Source organism: Pongo pygmaeus, chromosome 7 (genome assembly GCF_028885625.2).
Source record: "Pongo pygmaeus isolate AG05252 chromosome 7, NHGRI_mPonPyg2-v2.0_pri, whole genome shotgun sequence".
In the NCBI taxonomy this organism is placed as follows: Eukaryota; Metazoa; Chordata; class Mammalia; order Primates; family Hominidae; genus Pongo; species Pongo pygmaeus.
The window spans coordinates 152,575,341-152,593,474 of record NC_072380.2 but is presented as its reverse complement, the minus strand read 5'-3'; the positions used below and the strand labels follow the sequence as shown (position 1 = coordinate 152,593,474).

Below are 18,134 nucleotides of genomic sequence, written 5' to 3'. Positions count from 1 at the left end.
TCGGCCCCCTCCCCGCTTGCAGGGGACTCTAGAGACACCGCCACTTCGCAAACTTTTCCTCCCCACCACCGAGAGGGGGCGAGGAGGGGTAAAAGGGGAAGCAGGTCCTGCGGGGCGCGCGGACCTGCAGACTCCTTGCTGGGCACCGCCACCCGCGAGCTGGACCCGCAGGGGTACCGGGCCCCGCGGCCGCCCTCGGGCCGCTTTCTGGCTCCGGTTCCCGTCCCTGCTTTTCCCGCGGGAGCGGGGGGCGGGGTGCGGAGGGCAGCGAGGCCCGCGCGGTACCCAGCGGGGCCGCCCTGCATGGCCCTGCGCAGTGGGGCGGGCTGCTTCGGCCGGGTCTGGCGCAGGGTGTCGGGGTTCCCGGACGCCTGGCCCCGGCGCTCGAGCAGCCTCCTGTGCCTGTCCGCCTTCTCGGCTGAGCCCGGGCCCGTGCCGCCCCTGCCCCGCCAGCCGCCTCGCGGTGGCGGTGGCTGTGGCGGCCCCAGAGGAGGGGGCCCCCCCCAGCCTCCCCGCCCCCCGCCTCCCCGCTGCTGCTGCTGCTGCTGCCGCCGCCGCTTACAACTTGGAGGCGGCGGCGGCGGCGGCGGAGGAGGAGGCGGCGGCGGCGGCCGCCGGGCGCTGCAGTGGGACGCGCGCGGCTGTGAGCCTGCGGGACATGCCCCCCGCGCCGGCTCCTTGCTGGCGGCCATGAAGAGGCAGAACGTGCGGACTCTGTCCCTCATCGTCTGCACCTTCACCTACCTGCTGGTGGGCGCCGCCGTGTTCGACGCCCTCGAGTCGGACCACGAGATGCGCGAGGAGGAGAAACTCAAAGCCGAGGAGATCCGGATCAAGGGGAAGTACAACATCAGCAGCGAGGACTACCGGCAGCTGGAGCTGGTGATCCTGCAGTCGGAACCGCACCGCGCCGGCGTCCAGTGGAAATTCGCCGGCTCCTTCTACTTTGCGATCACGGTCATTACCACCATAGGTAAGGGCTGGGCGCGCCGCCGGGCTCCCGCGCCCCGGGAGGAGTCCGGGGAGGCGGCTGAGCGCGCGGCGCCGGGCTGGGTGCAGGGCGTCGAGGGTTAAACGCAGCCTCCCTTGGGGGCCTTCCCGCAGCGCCCCCTCCTCTCTAGGGAGCCCCCACCTCCGCGGCGCCTCCGAGCCTCACCCTTCGGGGACCCCACCCGGTGCTCTCCACCGCGCTGGTGTCTGGGCCGGGCGTGCGAGCCCCGAGCGAGTGTGCCTGAGCCGGGAGGGCGGAGGCGCCACTTTTGCGAAGAGAGTGGAGCGCTAAGAATAATCCCATAGCAGACACCCACCCACCCACCACCCCGGCGCGGGCTGGGCTGCGCGGGGCTCTGAGCCTTACACTTACTACCTCTCTGGGAGTTGGAGAGGGCTGGCCTGGCACCCATGGCTCCTAGAGGGACTCAGGTGGCAGGGGAGTGCGCCTGGGGAGTGGGAGGCACTGACCCTCCGTAGCCCCTGGGCCCCGTCCAGGCTTCTCTGAGCTCAGATTTCATCTCTCTTCCCCCCGCCCGGCTCCTTTTTTCCCCTGAGTTCCAGTTCTGGAGCTTGGACTTCCCAGGCCCCTGGGAGGAGAGAGTTTGCTCTCTGGTGCTTGCGGTGGGGGTGGCAGCCCCTCAATTGCTCTCAGTAGAGGTGGAGAGTGGGGGCAGGGCAGAACCTGCCGACTCCCTAGGCTGTGACAGTGGGAAAGGCCAGTCTAGACATTGCCCAGAAACCAGGGAACTTGAGCCCAAGTCACGAGAGAGGGTCCAGCTTGTAAACTGCAGGGATGCCTGCCAGCCCCACTGCCAAGGGCGCTATTCACAGAGCAGGGTCTCTGGTCGGTCCCGAGGGCAGTGTCCCCTCTAAGGCTGGGGGCTGGGAGGACTCCCAGACGTTATACTTGGAGACCTGTGGGAGCTGGGGCAGGTCCCTTCATCCGGGTGGACGCTGTGGATACCCTGCTTGGCAGGAGGCAGGGTGGTGTCTCTGTGGTTCACTTGCCCCAGTGAGGCAGGCTGCCTCTCTAGGGCCACCTCCTTGGACCTGCCAAAGCCAGTGTATTAGTGGGGGTGGTCTGTTTCCTGCACCCCTCAGGGCTTCACACCCCTGCACCCTGGGCCGGGACCTCCTTCCCCCCTCCCTTCTTCCCAGCTCCTCCTGTCTGGCTTCTCTGGACCTCCTCCTCTAATTTCCCTCTTGATATTTTTCTTTGTCTGGAAATCTCTGCATACTGAAAAAACAGGATTTCTCAGTGCCATATGCAACAGGAAGCACCAGCACAGGACGGCCTGTCTTTCCTTCTTGGTTGAAAATACTTTTTAGAGAGTCATCTTGTTTTAAATGTTTAATTCATTGGTGCAGGTTTTTCTGTTTGTGAAGGAAATTGTCCTTCTGTTATCTACATAATCAGCTTGGCTCTTGCTTGCCCCACGCCCTTTGCCCAGCACCCCAAACGCAGATGACTCCTTCCCTTCCCACACTGTGTTTCCAGCTTCTGAGAGGGCCAGTCATTGCCATTATCTCTGGCTTTAAACTGTGGCAGTGGCACACAGATGCACAGGGCAGTGATTCTGGGAGACAGGGGCCTGTTTGCTGGAAAGCTGGAGAGTAAGAAATATGCCTCTGAAACTGGCCACCCCTGGGGACAGGAGAAAGCCCCAATGCCCTTAAACATGCCTTTAGGGTTGAAGATGGAAGACAGGTGAAATTGGCTAGCATGCTGGCTTCCAGTAGTAAAACAGGCACATAAAATGCTTGGCTGATCCTGAGAGTTGAGCTGCAACATTGAGGAGAGGATTGGTGTTAAAAGCAAACCCTGAAATGTGCCAGTTTCCCTTAAGAAATACATTGTTGAGACTGATGAAGTTCTTATTGAGGTGTGTTTCCATGATTGATTCTGATTGGTAGCTCTGGGTGTATGCCTGTAACGGTTAAAACTCCAAAGAGAAGCTGTCAAGGGAAGTGTAGCTAAATGGAGGGTGTCGGCTTCGCCTCAGGGGCTGTGGGACTTGTATGAATGAGGGACCAGAGGCCATCTGAGGAACTCGCTGATTTTCCTCGCTTCCTTCTTTGGGCTTTCCACTGATTTTCTGTAAAGAAAGGTTGGGAAAAAAATGTGTGTGTGTGTGTGTGCGTGCGTGTGTGTGTGTATGTGTATGTGAATAAAAGACAGCTCTAACACTAACACAGCTGTCCTGTTGTGGAAAGGCGTTCAACTTGGAACCCACAGACCTGGCTTGGAATCTGAATTCGGCCATAGTGTAAAGACCATAAAGAGGTCATTTCCCAACTCCTGACCTCAGTTTCCCCACCTGTAGAAGAGATGTCTCACAATAACTACCTGACAGGCTGACTTTTAAGGTCCAGGTGAGATCCCGCGGGCTGCAGCTGCCAGGCACAGCGTGGCCGGCACTTAGTAGGAACGGAATTCACACTCTTGGACGAAGCCTGATGGAGCCTCCTCCGCTCTCTGCCCTAAGGAGCTGTTTAGCAGAAGAGTTCAAATTTACAGGAAACAAAGCACCTTTCCAGTTAATTCTGTTTGTTTTTTTCTTTTTTTAATATAAATGCAAATTAAGGTGCTCCTAGGCCTAGAACAAAACCCGGCCCCAAGCCTTGCCCTCCAAGGATTTATCTCCTATTGGGCAGTGATATTAATGAGTCAGGTTAATCTTCATGGGCGTTTTGATTTTTAATCTAACCTTGAGCTATTTCTTGAGTGTGCTTTAACTTTTTGCCCAAGTCTCCAAGGCTGGGACAGGAGCCGCTGGTGCTGGGCGGCCACGAATGAAGGCTTCTTCTCAGATGCAGCTATTAGCTTGCTCTGTGAAATGGATTTTTAAAACGTATGTAATTACCACTTTGGGTTGAATCTGTGGCCGAGCCTTCCTAAAAGGCTTTGGAGGGATAATACCCTGAGTCTCGCCCCAGCTCTCTGGGGATCCCAGGGCACGGTGACCATTGTCATAACCAGGGAAGAACGGGAGTCCAGCTGGGCCCTGCAAAGGGCAAATTCAGTTACATCATTTATCAGGCTCTGTTTCCATTCCTCCCCATTTGCTTCCTTTGATGTCTGTGCCACTTGTAGCTATTTCTGCGGAGATTGTGTTTAGTTCTAAACTTGTGAAGTGCTAGACCTTTGCATGGGAGATCCTCGTAGGTACCCTGTAGTTTCCTTTTGATTAGGGATTCAGTCTGAGCTGCCCCTCAACCCCCGCCCCACCACCTGTTGGTGGAAGTGGTGGAAGTCAGGAGTGCTGGGCCAGGGTCTGGACAGGGGTGGAGGAGTTTTGTTTGGATTTGGCCTGCTTGGGGCCAAATGGTGTGTAAGGGACCCCGGAACACACATGTGACCTTCCTACAGTAGGCGCTTTAGCCTCTCCCCACGATCTAACAGAGTTAGAGTCTCCATGACACTTCTTTCTCCAATCTAACATCTGTCACATGAGCTGTTATCACTTTCAGGGTCATTAAAAAAGAAGAAACCATGCTTAGAAATCAGATCTCATCTGCAGAGTGTAGAGGACAATTTAAAATCGGGCTTGGGTAGGGAAGGAGAGGTGGGTTTTTCCTTTTCTTGCTACAGTTTGCAGGAGTGGAGCTGTACATCGGGGGCAGTATTTCCCCAGAACCTTGGGGCCCAGCTGAAGGTAGGAGTGGTGGCTGTGGGGATTGAGCTGACTGGCTGGGGGCAGGGTACATTCTGAGAAACAGCTTTGGGGCTCCTGGAGGTGCCTTGCTCCCAGGCCTGTACCTGCTGGAAAAGAGTGCCTTGGGATAGCTTCCTTTTCTCATTCATAAACAGCACCTTAAACAGACTTTTTGTGAAACAGACAGCATTTTCCATTTTTTTTCCTGGCACTCTTGGTGCAGTTTTTGGTACGTGGTTCACACTCTGGGAAAGCACCTGGCCCTGCCTGGTCTGTGCTGCTCCAAGGCTCTGGGGCTCTGAGGACAGTCTAGATGACAAGATAAGGCCTGGCCTTGAGTGAGGAGGAGGGAGCTGGAAACCCAAACAGTTGGTTGCAGTCCAGGGTGCAGTCCAGGGGCAGCTAATCCCAGTGGCTGCCTGAACCCCTTCCTTGCCACCCTGCTTAGCACATGCAGGGGGTATGTTCCTTGGTTGGCTCTTTTAACCTGTCTTACAGGTGCTTGTCCTCCAAGAAGTCTTCCCAGCCTTTCCTCTCTCTGCCTGCCTCAGTCTCAGCCTTTTTCTTTAATAAATACTATGTTTTCTGCTCCAGGCCCTACCTGTGTGTGTTTTCCCGTGCACCTGCAGGGCCAGCACAATTCCTGGGCCAGAGTGGGCCTCTTGGAAGGGCTGCAGAATACAGCACCAAGCAGACCCTACGGGCTGGCGCCAGAGGAGCATGGAGCCTCCACATGCATGCACTTACCTCCCCCACTTTACAGTTGAGGAAACTGATGCAGATAAGGCCACACACACCAAGGCAGAGGGCCTTGAACTCTGTGATGCAGTTGGGATCTCCTTACTGAAGGCTCCAACTGTGGTGTTTTCCCTGGGGCCAGGGCTGGGCTTGTGGAGTAGTCCATGGCGTTTTTCCTTCTCCCTTTAGCTCCACCCTTCAGTAAAACTGCCCAGCAGACCCAGATGAAGGGCCTGCCAGCGCGCCATGGGATGGGCCCAGAGGAGTGGGGCCTCCTTGGTACTGTCCAGCAGGGTAGCTGGCCTTGCTGGGGATCCAGGAGATGCCTGTGGGCAGCTCCTTTTCCCCACACCCTTCTCAGACCTGGGCTCGCTTTGCCCTGGGCCCTCTAGGAAGCACTGCCTCTTTGTAGATGTCATGGACACAGCAAAGAAATGGGGCAGAAGTGGGGTTTCTTCTGATTCTGGGGTACATCAAAGAGACACCTAGGTATGCGGAGACACCCAGCCTGGTGCTCTGAGGAGGGGTGGGAATCAGGTGAGACCCAGGAGTTGGAGATACCCATTGCCTTCACCTACTCTTTCCTGGGTCACTTTCATCAGTGGAGTCCAATGAGGTCAGAGTGGTAGGTGAAACAGGCCTCAGTATACACCTCTTCCTCCATGCAGCGGTTATTCACACCTCCATCTCTCCATTCACAATGTACTCAGTCCTCCATGCACCTGCTTATTCACACATCCATCCACCCACCCACCCAGCTATCCACCATGCATCCGCCACCCATCAATCCACCCATCTACACATCCATCTATCTATCTATCCCCATCCATCCTCCCATCCACCCACTTATCCACCCACCCATCCATCCATCCATCCATCCATCCATTCACCCATCTACTCACCCATTCACCATTCATCCACCCACCATCCATCCATCCACCCACCCATCCACCACTCATCTTCCTATCCATCCATCCACCATTCACCCATCTACCCACCTACCCACTCACCCATCCATATACCCATCTACCCACTCATCCACCCACCCATCCACCACTCATCTTCCCATCCATCCATCCACCATTCACCCATCTACCCACCTACCCACTCACCCATCCATACACCCATCTACCCACTCATCCACCCATCCACCATCCATCTGTCTACCCACCCATCTACCCATACATTCATTCACCATTCATCCACTATTTATCCATCCACCTACCCACCCATCCACCATCCATCTGTTCACCCACCTGTCCACCCATCCATCAATCCATTCATTCACCATGCATCCCTCCCATCCATCTACCTATCCACCATCCATCCATCCACCCATCCATCCATTCATCCACCTACCCACCCACCCATCCATCTATGTATTCATCCACCCACCCACTCCTTCATCCATCTATCCATTCACCTACTCATCCATCCATCCACCCATCCATTCATCCACCCATCAATTCATTCACCATCTATCCATCCATCCACCCACTCACCCATCCATCTATTCATCCACCCATCCATCCATCTACCCATCTACCTACCCACCCACCCACTCATCCATCTATCCATCCACCCATCCACCCACCAACCCACTTATCCATTTATATCGATTTACCCCCTCATCCATCCATCCATCCATCCACCCACTCATCTATTCACCCACCCACTCACCTATCCATCCATCCATCCATTTATCCACCCATCCATCCTTCTGTGTACTCCCTTCCTTCTTCCCTCCCTCCTTCCCTCCCTCCTCTGTGTACTCAGTGGGTCCTCAACCCACTTGCTTATTGGATGGATTTCTGTCTCTGTCTTTCCATGTGCTGGGTGGGAGCCCTGTGCTGGTGGGAGGCACACAGTGGTGAGCAGGCACAGTACCCTGATTAGAGCCTCAGTGTTAATGCCTCAATGGCCTCCATGAAGGATCTCCAAGATGTTCTAGCCCCATCTCCTTCCTGCAAATGGTGAGCCAATCCCAATCACTTCTGATTTTTAAGAATTTTTATTTAAGTATAATGTTCTTATAGAAAAGTGTACATTTCACAAATGTATTGCTCAGTGAATTCTCATAAGGAAATCATGTCCAGCACTCTGAACAAGAGACAAAACATTACCAGCACCCCAGAACCCCCCACGCTAGTCATCTCTTGAATGCCTCCAGTGGTAAAGAGCTCATTATGTAACACATAATGAAGTGGTAGTGGATGTGTTTAGATGAATGTTGAGATTATCTCTTGTGGGGTTCTGATCTGGTGAGGAGCGGTGTGTGCATGTGGATTGGGGTGGCTTCTCTTCAAGGGGCTGCTTGTCTCTATAGTGGTCACCTGAGGAGGAACCAGCAGATGTACATTTAGAAACTGGAACGTGGGGGGCTTAGACCTGAAGATGAGAGGGATTTCAGCTCACAGATGCGAAGTTGAGCCTGGAGTGGGGAAGGCATGCTACAGTGGCCCAGGGAGCTGGCTCCAGAGGGTTGGCCCCTCTGACTCAGACTGCAGCAAGCAGCTCTGGGCTGTGTGTACACCAGCCTCCCAGAGGATGAGGGAAACATGGAGAAAGAGATGCAATGCTTGTTCTCAGCAGAGCCCCAGGAACTAGGAGGCAACCAGCCCACGTAGGCTGGGCTGATAAAGGAAAGGCAGTGGGCATTCTTGAGAGAGTCCCACAGGCAGAGGAATTCTGGGGCCTGAGAATTGGAGGAGGGTCCTTCCCACCTCCAGGTGGAGCACCCTGCTATGGCCAGCCTGAAGGAGCCTGGAGCCTGAGGTCCCATTCCTCAAGGGATTTTTGTCTTGAGGGTCTCTTTTCCTGCCCATCCCCACCTGGGGACCTCCACCTGTAGAAAGCTCTCCCTTTTTAGGTCAGGGCACTCACAGTGTAGCTTATGATCCTCCAAAGGGAGGGCTGAGTGGAGCTTGGCCTCCCTCCTGTTCTGTAACAGCCTGTAGGGATTTGGGGATAGCCCTGGGCTCCCGAGTTTCTTCCAGTAATGCCCTTTGTAGCCAGTTCCTCTCCTCTGAGCAATTTTAGCCTGTATGTGCTTTCCCAGTCCAGTCTGAGCATTCAGGGAGAGCTGACCATCACCTCCCCTTGTCTATACAATATACTTCTGTTAATGTCCTCAGTTGGTACACTAGATTTTCTGGGTAGCCCCTTCCTGCATTAACTTGTTTTGAGCACATTTACCTCCATTTTGTGCTACTAAGCAAAAGTATCCCTGTCTTGCATTGGTATGTTCCCAAATACAAACCCTGGCATTGATACTTGAGCACAAAGCAGACTTATGTGCTAGGGACCAAGAAAGGAAGGGGTGGTTGATGGAAAAATTCATAACAGGGAAGATGAGAAAATTCAGGCGCATCTGTGAGTGTGTTGGCCTGGCTTGTCGGGACACTGTGGGCAGGTGTCAGCCGCTGGGCCTGAAAGTCCATCCAGCTCACAGTTTGCTGGCCTCAGACCAACCATGCCCTTGCCTGGGGTCTTGGAGTCAACCGGCCCTGAGTGATGGAAGAGCCTGGCCGGGGAGTGGCTGTTTGAAGGTGGTGCTAGGTGAGTGGGGTGGACCTGCCCTGAGCCATCCTCAGCCTTATCACAACTTGAGCCCTGGGAGGGACCAGTAGGTGGCAATGGGGTGGAGGGAGGGGGCTGGAGTAGAAGAGGGTGGGCTGGAGTTTGGGGTGGCAGGTGATGGGTGGAATGTTGGTGTGACAAGAGGGATGCTGGGCCAGGCATCTGGAGAGTTGGGGGCAGGTCCCTACCCTACCCCTGGCCAGCCATCCAATGAATGGGCCATGATGCCACCTGTCACCTGGGCAGGATTTCAAGGGCTCCTCTGTGGCCTCTCTTATGAAGGCACACAGCTGGGAAGCAGGCAGGCCTGGGATGCCAGTGCTCTGCAGGGTGGCTCACATCTGGCTCATGCCCCATCCCGGAGGCCTAATCCCAGGCACACCCCTTAAGCCTGGGCTCCCTCATCTATGAAATGGGGACTTAGAGCTCAGAATTTGTGTCCTTGTAAGGATGGGAGGAAATGTGTGTGAAAGGTTTCCTCGCCTCCTCCACCCAGGAGGCAGCTGGTGAGTGGCAGCTTTGTTGTGATGGTGGTCATTTGGGCATGCTCATTAGGGGACAGTCACCCGGGTCTGGTTGTGCTCTGTCCACTCTTGGCAAATTCACTTTCAGCTTCCCCTTGCCACTTCCCCACCACCCCCTTTCTGCTGCCGCCCAACCCCTGATCCTTAACTCATGGCCCCAATCTTAGCAAGGGGACACCTGAGGCTGCCCTGACTGAGAAATGCTCCTCAGAGATGGAAAAGCTCCTACCATCCAATGGACGGGGGCTGGGATGGTGTCAAGCTGGGCGCTTTGGGGAACACAGGCTGCATTCAAGGTGTCTCTGTGTTGGATTGGTATGGACTGGAAAACAAGCCCTGGCTCATTCAAGGAGTAAGATTTCCCCAACTCAGTTCTGTTAGGATACTATGGCTTCCTGGGACACCACCTTCCATTCTGCCACTGCAGAGACCTTTAAAAGCCCATGGCTGTCATCTTCCCCCGGCCCCAGACCCCAGAGGTTCCCTATCCCCTGCAGAGTCAGACCCAGGTCCTCAGCTCGCAGCCCTTTTCATCCTCCAGCCCCTCCCAGGCCCTGTTCCCACACCTTCTGCCCTGAGTCTGGCTCTGCCTTCCTCTTTTCCCCAATTGTCCTTTATCCTCTTGAGCAAAGGACTTGTTTCTTTGCTCCCCAGCCCACTGTGCTTCAGTCTTCTGAGTAGACATCAGTATTCCCTAGGGGCTGCTGGTCTCAGGCTCCCCTGCACCTGGCCAGACCCATAGCAGGTGCTCAGGGAAGGCTGGCTGGACACTGGCTGGTACCCCTGGCTCCCTGAGAGCAGGAGCAGCTGAGAGCTGAGCAGTTTGGGGTGACATCTTTCTGCTTGGTTGTGCCTTGGGACCACTGGGTAGGTGCAGGACAGGCTGCAGCCTTTTGAACTCAAGCTGTTGCTTTTAATGGAAGACGACAGGTTAGGGATCCGTCCTGCTGAGTGGGGAGCATCTCACTCCTGAGGCTTAGATGTGTGATCTTGGTCCCCAAGGCCACCTGCTGGCGCCAGGCCTCTGTGAGTCTGCGGGGCATCTGGCAGGAAGAGATGCCTACTTGTGAAATGGACTTTGGCTGTCACTGGCCCTGTCAGACATGTGAGGTGCAGCCCACTCAGGAAGGTGAGAGGCCTTTACCTGCGGCTGACAGGCACACAGCGCACATGTGGTGTTTGTCAGGGGTGTGGAAGGCAGGCATACATCTGGGATGAGCTTGTCAGGTGGGGCTGGGGTGAAAACTCAGGTGAGGTTGGGGTGAATCTCTCAGGTGGGCCTGAGGTGAGCCTCTCAGGTGAGCAGGGTGAGCTGCTCAGGTGGGCAGGGTGAGCTGGGTGGTATTGAGAACTGTGGGGTGGACACTTGGTTTCCACATTTGAAGCAGAAGCTCTAGGCAGCATTTTGTGTCAGGGCAGCTTGGGTGCATGGTCCTGTGTGGTCTGGAAACAGGCAGTGCCAGGCCACTCGTGGGTGCCAGGGCGTGGGCATTCAGTTGGACGTGGGTGGGAGCTGATTGCTGCTGATGCCGGGTGGACCTAGGCTGAGCTTATCTGGGCCGCAGGGAAGGGCCCAGCCCAGGGATGCCACGGGGTGTGGGAGAACGTTCCCCAGTGAGTCTGGTCGTGATGAGAGGCTCTCCCTGTGTAGTTTCCCAGAGATAACTTCTTTGGCACCCAAGTGCTGAGGAGCTCTGGCAGTTGGGGAGATTGGTCTGGTGTCTGTTTGGGACAATGTTCAGGCCATAGGTATCCAAACACTAGTGAGGGGGAAGCCAGTGTGTGTTGATTCCCCAAATAGCTCTCATACTATGGAAAAGGGAAAGTTGGCAAGCAACGGCAGAGTGTTTCGTGAAAGGGAGGAAATTCCCCACGACTCTCCTGAGACCCCATGATCACATCCAAGAATGGCTTCAGCATTCAATGTTCACCTTCTTGTCATTGCCCAAATGCGCTTGCTGACTTTATCATTTCATCAGAGTGGATTATTTAGGGATCGTGTTCAGGAGCCTCTAGCAGAAAAGCCAGGTAACAAGGACTTGAGCAAACAGCCGTTTTCTCTTTCTTGGTTGCGAAGCATGGGGCAGGCAGACGGGCTCACAGGTGGCTCCACAATGCCTTGAGAGATCAGGTTCTTTCCAGCTTTCTGCTCAGTCATCTTAGCTGGGCTTTTGTCCTCTGGCTGGTGTCTCATGGTTCCATGGTAGCTGCTCCACCGCCAGCATTCTCTCCAGCATCCCTCCCAGCAGGAAGAAGAGGAAGAACACAAGTCAAAGGCATGCGCCAGCTGAGCCTGCTTCTTTCTAAAGAACTTCCTGGATGACCCACCCAACAGCTTCTACTTATATCTCATCAGCCAGGACTATGTCTTATGACCAACTCTAGCTGCAAGGGAACCTGGAAAATGGGGCATGCTGCTTCTCGAAGCAAGCTGGGGTGTGGCTGGTGAGGAGTGGGTGGAATCAGGTATTGGGAGGTGCCCACGGGGTCTGTGGCGATATGCATAGCATTTCAGAGCCCCTTTTCTCTTTAAGTTTACATCACACATTACCTTGAGTTTCCACAGACTGAAGGGAAATGATTTTAATGGCTATATATCCACTGAATGAATGGACACTTAATTATTGAACCATGCCTCTATTTATAATGATTTAATGTATTTTTTCTTTCTTTAGGCTAACTATAGATAATGCTTTGTTGGACATCTCTGTGTGTGTGGATTCTGTGAGATCCTGCTTTAAGGATTTGCTGGCTGTAGTGGGATCAGCAGGTCAGGGGGCACCAGCACTCAGTTGTGTTACTATGTTGTTCCCATCAACAGCTGTATAAGCAGGGGTGGGCCTTCTGGCTTCACTGCAACTTCAGCAGCCCTCGGCAATGTTGAAAAAGTTTTTGATGTTCTTACTATTTCAGGATGTTTTCCTAGTGGTTTTCAGGTAGCCTTGGAAAGGCAGCTGGGACAAGCTCATGTGGAGTTGGAAAGCTGGTGTCCACAGTGAAATCCTTGCTCACCCCAGACACAGCCAGTCCAGGGGGATCTGCAGGGCACTTGTGGACACATGAAATGAGGAGGGGGAGGGGAAGGGAGCCTGTAGACCCATTTCAGCTCCAGGGATGGGGACAGTTTGCCTTGTCAGTCTGACCCAGCCGACTGGCTCTGGTCACTGGAGCATTGTACCACGAAGCAGTCTCAGTGGGGAAGGGTGCCATGTGTGATTGATTAGTCATGTCTGACATGGGTATGGGTCAGGCAGTGGTAGCATGCTTGCCACATAAGCCCACCCTGGGCTGGTGGAAGACAGAATTTCAGAGGTGGATGCCTTTTCATCAGTGTGCCAGGAATGATGTCACTATGGATAATTGCTTGACCTGGGTGCAATCTAGTTTACAAGACAGGTTCCCATCCACAACCATCTTTCATCCATTAACAAGACTATGAAATAGGGCCAATGGTTACCCGGTTATGCTGATGAGGCTCTGAGAGATCTGGTGACTTGCCCAAGGTCATGAAGTAGAGCTTAGGACTTGAACCCAAATCTCTCCTCAAGCTTGATGTGGTCTCCATTACACCCACAGCCTGTCCAGGGTGCGGTCCCAGACACTGTCCCTCTGCCTGGAATTAAGAGCTTGGATACAGGAAGGATCAGCCTCAGTGATTATCACCTGACAATCAAAAGAACTCAGAAGTCATCTGGTCCCACCGTCTCAGGATGGCAGCATCACTGAACCTTCCAGTGACAGCGAGTTAACTGCCTCACTCATAGGGAAAGGCAGATGTAGCATCAGTTTTAAAATAAAAGGCCAAAATGACCCTCATTTGTTTGTCTTAGTTCTGCTGACCAGAGCTCCCCAGGATAAGTGTGACCTCAATTCTCTTACCACAACCAAAGAGCTATTGTTTATGGCATGCCCATGGGATTCTGTTTTTTTATAGTTACTATCTCAATTAATTCCATCCTCGCAACAATCCTATGAGATAGATATTTTCATGTATTCCCGTTTTACAGATGAGGACCTAGAAGATCAGAGAGACTAAGCAACTTTCCCAGGGTCATGTAGCTAATAAGTGGCAGAAAGGAGTTATGCCCGGGAAGTCTGACTTCAGAGTCTGTGCTAACTATGTTGTTACATACGGTGTCTTTTCACCTGTATCAGTTAGCGAATGATGTGCAACAAATCATCCACAAACACAGCGGCTGAAAACCACCACCATCTATTACTGTTCACAGTCTGAGGCTCAGCTGGGCAGCTTTTACCCACTACTGGTCTGCAGGCTGATGGGGGAGGCTCTGCTTCAAGTCATTGCATGTTTTTCGCTCAATGATGGCAAAGGTGGCCAGGTGCGGTGGCTCACGCCTGTAATCCCAGCACTTTGGGAGCTGAGACGGGCGGATCATGAGGTCAGGACATCGAGACCATCCTGGCTAACACGGTGAAACCCCGTCTCTATTAAAAATACAAAAAATTAGCCGGGCATGGTGACGGGCGCCTGTAGTCCCAGCTACTTGGGAGGCTGAAGCAGGAGAATGGCATGAACCTGGGAGGCGGAGCTTGCAGTGAGTCGAGATCACGCCACTGCACTCCAGCCTGGACAACAGAGTGAGACTCCGTCTCAAAAAAAAAAAAAAAAAATGATGGCAAAGGCACAGGAGAGCAGCAAAAGCAAGTGACAACTCTTTTGCCAAGACACTGCCATGATGCTGTCACTTCTCCCACATACCATTGGCCAGAGCAAGTCATGTGACCAAGGCCAAAGTCAAAAGGTGGGAAATACATCCTGCCCACAGTGAGCCCAAAGCAATGGTACAGCATCTCAGCCTGCCATCTTGACCATGCCTCTTGCCAAGTCCCTCCTGCCACCCACTCCTCACCATGATTTCCTTCCTGGTGTAGTGGAGAGCATAGCTTTGGTTTCCAAGTGGGTTCAAATCCTGCCTATTGCATAGCTCTCAGCTGATTTGCTGTTTTCTCATCTGTAAAATACATAGTCCACAGTCTACCTTTGGATTCATTTCAGTTTGCTGGGGCTGCCATTACAAAGTAAGACAGGGTGACTTAAGCCGCAGAAAATATTTTTTTCTCACAGTTCTTCAGGCCTGAAGTCCAAGGTCAAGGTGTCAGCAGGTTGATTTCTTCTGAAGCCTTTCTTTTTGGCTTGTGGATGATCATCTCCCTGTGTCTTCATACGGCCATCCCTCTGTGCATGTCTGTGGTCCTAATCTCCCCTCCTTATAAGGACACCAGTTAGATTGGTTTAGGGCTCACATGAAGGGCCTCATTTTACCTTATTTTTTTCCAAAAACAGTTACATCCAGAGGTCCTGGGGGTTAGGATATCAACATATGAATTTGGGGTGAGGGGACATGATTCAGCCCACGGTAACCTCCTAGGACTGCTGTGTGGAGTAAGCGAGATCAGGGAGATGAAAGCACCTAGTTCAGGACCCGTCACATAGAAGTCACTCAGCTCATGTTGCTTTTCTCCCATATCAAATGTATGAATCTGAGTTTATCTTACTATGGTCAAGAAGACTTTGTTGTCCAAACATGTTAATTAATCTATTGTTACCTATCAAAATCTGACCATCTGCTAGGCTGAAAGCCTACACCATGGTGGAGTGGACCCAACCCAGGATCGGTCATTGATATGGTTTGGCCCTGCGTCCCCACCCAAATTTCATCTCAAATTGTAATCCCCACGTGTTGAGGGAGAGACCTGTAATCCCCACGTGTCAAGGGAGGGAAGTGATCGGATCATGTGGGCAGTCCCATGCTGTTTTTGTGATAGTGAATGAGTTCTCTCTAGAGCTGATGGTTTTAAAGTGTGGCACTTCCTCGTTCTTGCACTCACTCTTTTCTGCTACCTTGTGAAGAAGTTGCCTGCTTCCCTTTCCACCACGATTGTAAGTTTTCTGAGGCCTCTCCAGCCATGTGGAACTGTGAGTAAATTTAACCTGTTTTCTTTAAATTACCCAGTCTCGGGTATTTCTTTACAGCAGCGTGAGAATGGATTAAGACAGTCATGGAGGGACCTGAGCTCAAACCCCTCATCTACCTTTTATTAGCTGGGGTACAGCAAGTAAACCATTTTTTTGCTGTCATCGTCAGCATCCTTGTTTGTAGGGTATGGGTGATCCTATCTCCTTTAGCATGTTTTGAGTTATACAAAGTCTCCTGTGGTTTTAAACTTTTTCTTAATTGGATTTGAAAACTAGTAACATGTAATACCTCTGTAATTTAAACACACACACACATTAATGTTAGGTATTTGGTGTGATTATTATTATGACTATATATAATAAATGAGTATTTATCTTTAAAAGATAATGATGCATGTAGAAGTAAAATTATTATTATGACTATATATAATAAATGAACACTTATCTTTAAGAGATAATGATGCATGTATAAATGAAATGTCTGGGATTTTCTTTAAAATAACTGGAATCACATGGGGAAGTGGATGCGGGTTTAGATAAAACAAGATTGGCCTTGAGTTGTTAATTGTCGAAGCTTGAGTATTCATATCTGGGGTTTAATTATATTTTTCTCTACCATATATATATGTATATATATATGAATATATATGAATATATATGTATATATATGTATATGTATGAATATATATGAATATATATGTATATGTATGAATATATATGAATATATATGTATATATATGAATATATATGTATATGTATGAATATATATGAATATATGTATATATATGAATATATATGAATATATGTATATATATGAATATATATGAATATATGTATATATATGAATATATATGAATATATGTATATATATGAATATATATGAATATATGTATATATATGAATATATATGAATATATGTATATATGAATATATATGAATATATAGTATATATATGAATATATATGAATATATAGTATATATATGAATATATATGAATATATATGTATATATATGAATATGTGTATATATATGAATATGTGTATATATGAATATGTATGTATATATATGAATATATGTGTATATATATGAATATATATATATGTATGAAAATCTACATAGTGAAAACTTAAGAAAAACCAAACAAAACATAGCATAGAAGTAGAAGCCTCCTATCATGGTCCAGCCCCTTAGACCCATGTCTAAGTGGTGACAGCTAGCAGCAGGTTGCTTCATAGAAGAGGATGAAATATTTGGCTCTGTTGCAGGCTCTGGCATGCACATGTGTTTTCTTTGGCTCTTACATTCTTTGAAAATATTTGGAATTAGTTGTCAACATTTATTAATCTTTTAAAAGAACCAGCTCTTGGTTTTATTATAAGAGGTTATCAATTTTATTGATTTTTTGCTTTTATTGTTATTAAACACTTACTTTGCATTCTTTAGGTTGATTTATTTTTTTCCTCCCTTCATGCACTGACAGGTACTAGGCTTTCTCTTTTTACAAATAAATTCACTAAAGGCTATATGTTTTCCTCTGTGTGCCCCTTTGGCTGCATCCCATAAGTGTCTCATTATCATTTGTTTGTAAATAATTTGCAAGTGAGTTTATTTTTTTCTTTCATCCAAGGGTTATTTGAAGCGTGTGTTTTAAAGTTATACACAAAACACACATGCATATACACACACTTTTGTTAGCAAAATGATTAGGTAGGAGAATGAGTTTTGGAGCCAGACTGCTTGTGTATTATTCTGTCTTGGTCATTTACTAATTGTAATGTAATTACATGGACATGCATTTCAGCCTCTCTGTGCCTTGGCTTTTGCAATCTATGAAATGAGGATGATAACAACAACAATAATAGATCTCAAGGTTGTTGAGAAGATTAAGTTAGTTCTTGCATTTTGCACATTTAAAATTGCTAATGTTCATTTTTTCATATGTCTGTTGGCTGCATAAATGTCTTCTTTCGAGAAGTGTCTGTTTATATCTTTGCCCACTTTTTGATGGGGCTGTTTGTTTTTTTCTTGTAAATTTGTTTAAGTTCTTTGTAGATTCTGGATATTAGCCCTTTGTCGGATGGATAGATTGCAAAAATTTTCTCCCATTTTGTAGGTTGCCTGTTTGATCTGATGATAGTTTCTTTCGCTGTGCAGAAGCTCTTTACTTCAGTTAGATCCCATTTGTCTATTTTGACTTTTGTTGTCATTGCTTTTGGTGTTTTAGTCATGAAATCTTTGCCCATGTCTATGTCCTGAATGGTATTGCCTAGGTTTTCTTCTAGGGTTTTTATGGTGTTAGGTCTTACATTTAAGTGTTTAATCCATCTTGAGTTAATTTTTGTATAAGGTGTAAGGAAGGGATCCAGTTTCAGCTTTCTACATATGGCTAGCCAGTTTTCTCATCAACACTGGTCATCAGAGAAATGCAAATCAAAACCACAATGAGATACCATCTCACGACAGTTAGAATGGTGATCATTAAAAAGTCAGGAAACAACAGATGCTGGAGAGGATGTGGAGAAATAGGAACACTTTTATACTGTTGGTGGAAGTGTAAATTAGTTCAACCATTGTAAAAGACAGTATGGCGATCCCTCAAGGATCTAGAACTAGAAATACCATTTGACCCAGCAATCCCATTACTGGGTATATACCCAAAGGATTATAAATCATGCTACTGTAAAGACACATGCACATGTATGTTTA

The 18,134-nt window shown here is 49.9% G+C and overlaps 1 protein-coding gene across 2 annotated transcripts in view; it reads left to right on the top strand.

Annotated features, from left to right (window-relative positions):
• Positions 1 to 556: 556 nt before the first annotated feature.
• KCNK9 (potassium two pore domain channel subfamily K member 9) overlaps positions 557 to 18,134 on the top strand; it is a 104,460-nt gene continuing 86,882 nt past the window's right edge. For both annotated transcript variants that reach the window (XR_008504236.2, XM_054499254.1), the window contains exon 1: positions 557 to 973. Coding sequence is in view for 1 of the 2 variants with exons in the window: in XM_054499254.1 (XP_054355229.1) it covers positions 691 to 973 (283 nt within the window). In the remaining variant the exon portion in view is untranslated. The remainder of the gene's footprint in view (positions 974 to 18,134) is intronic.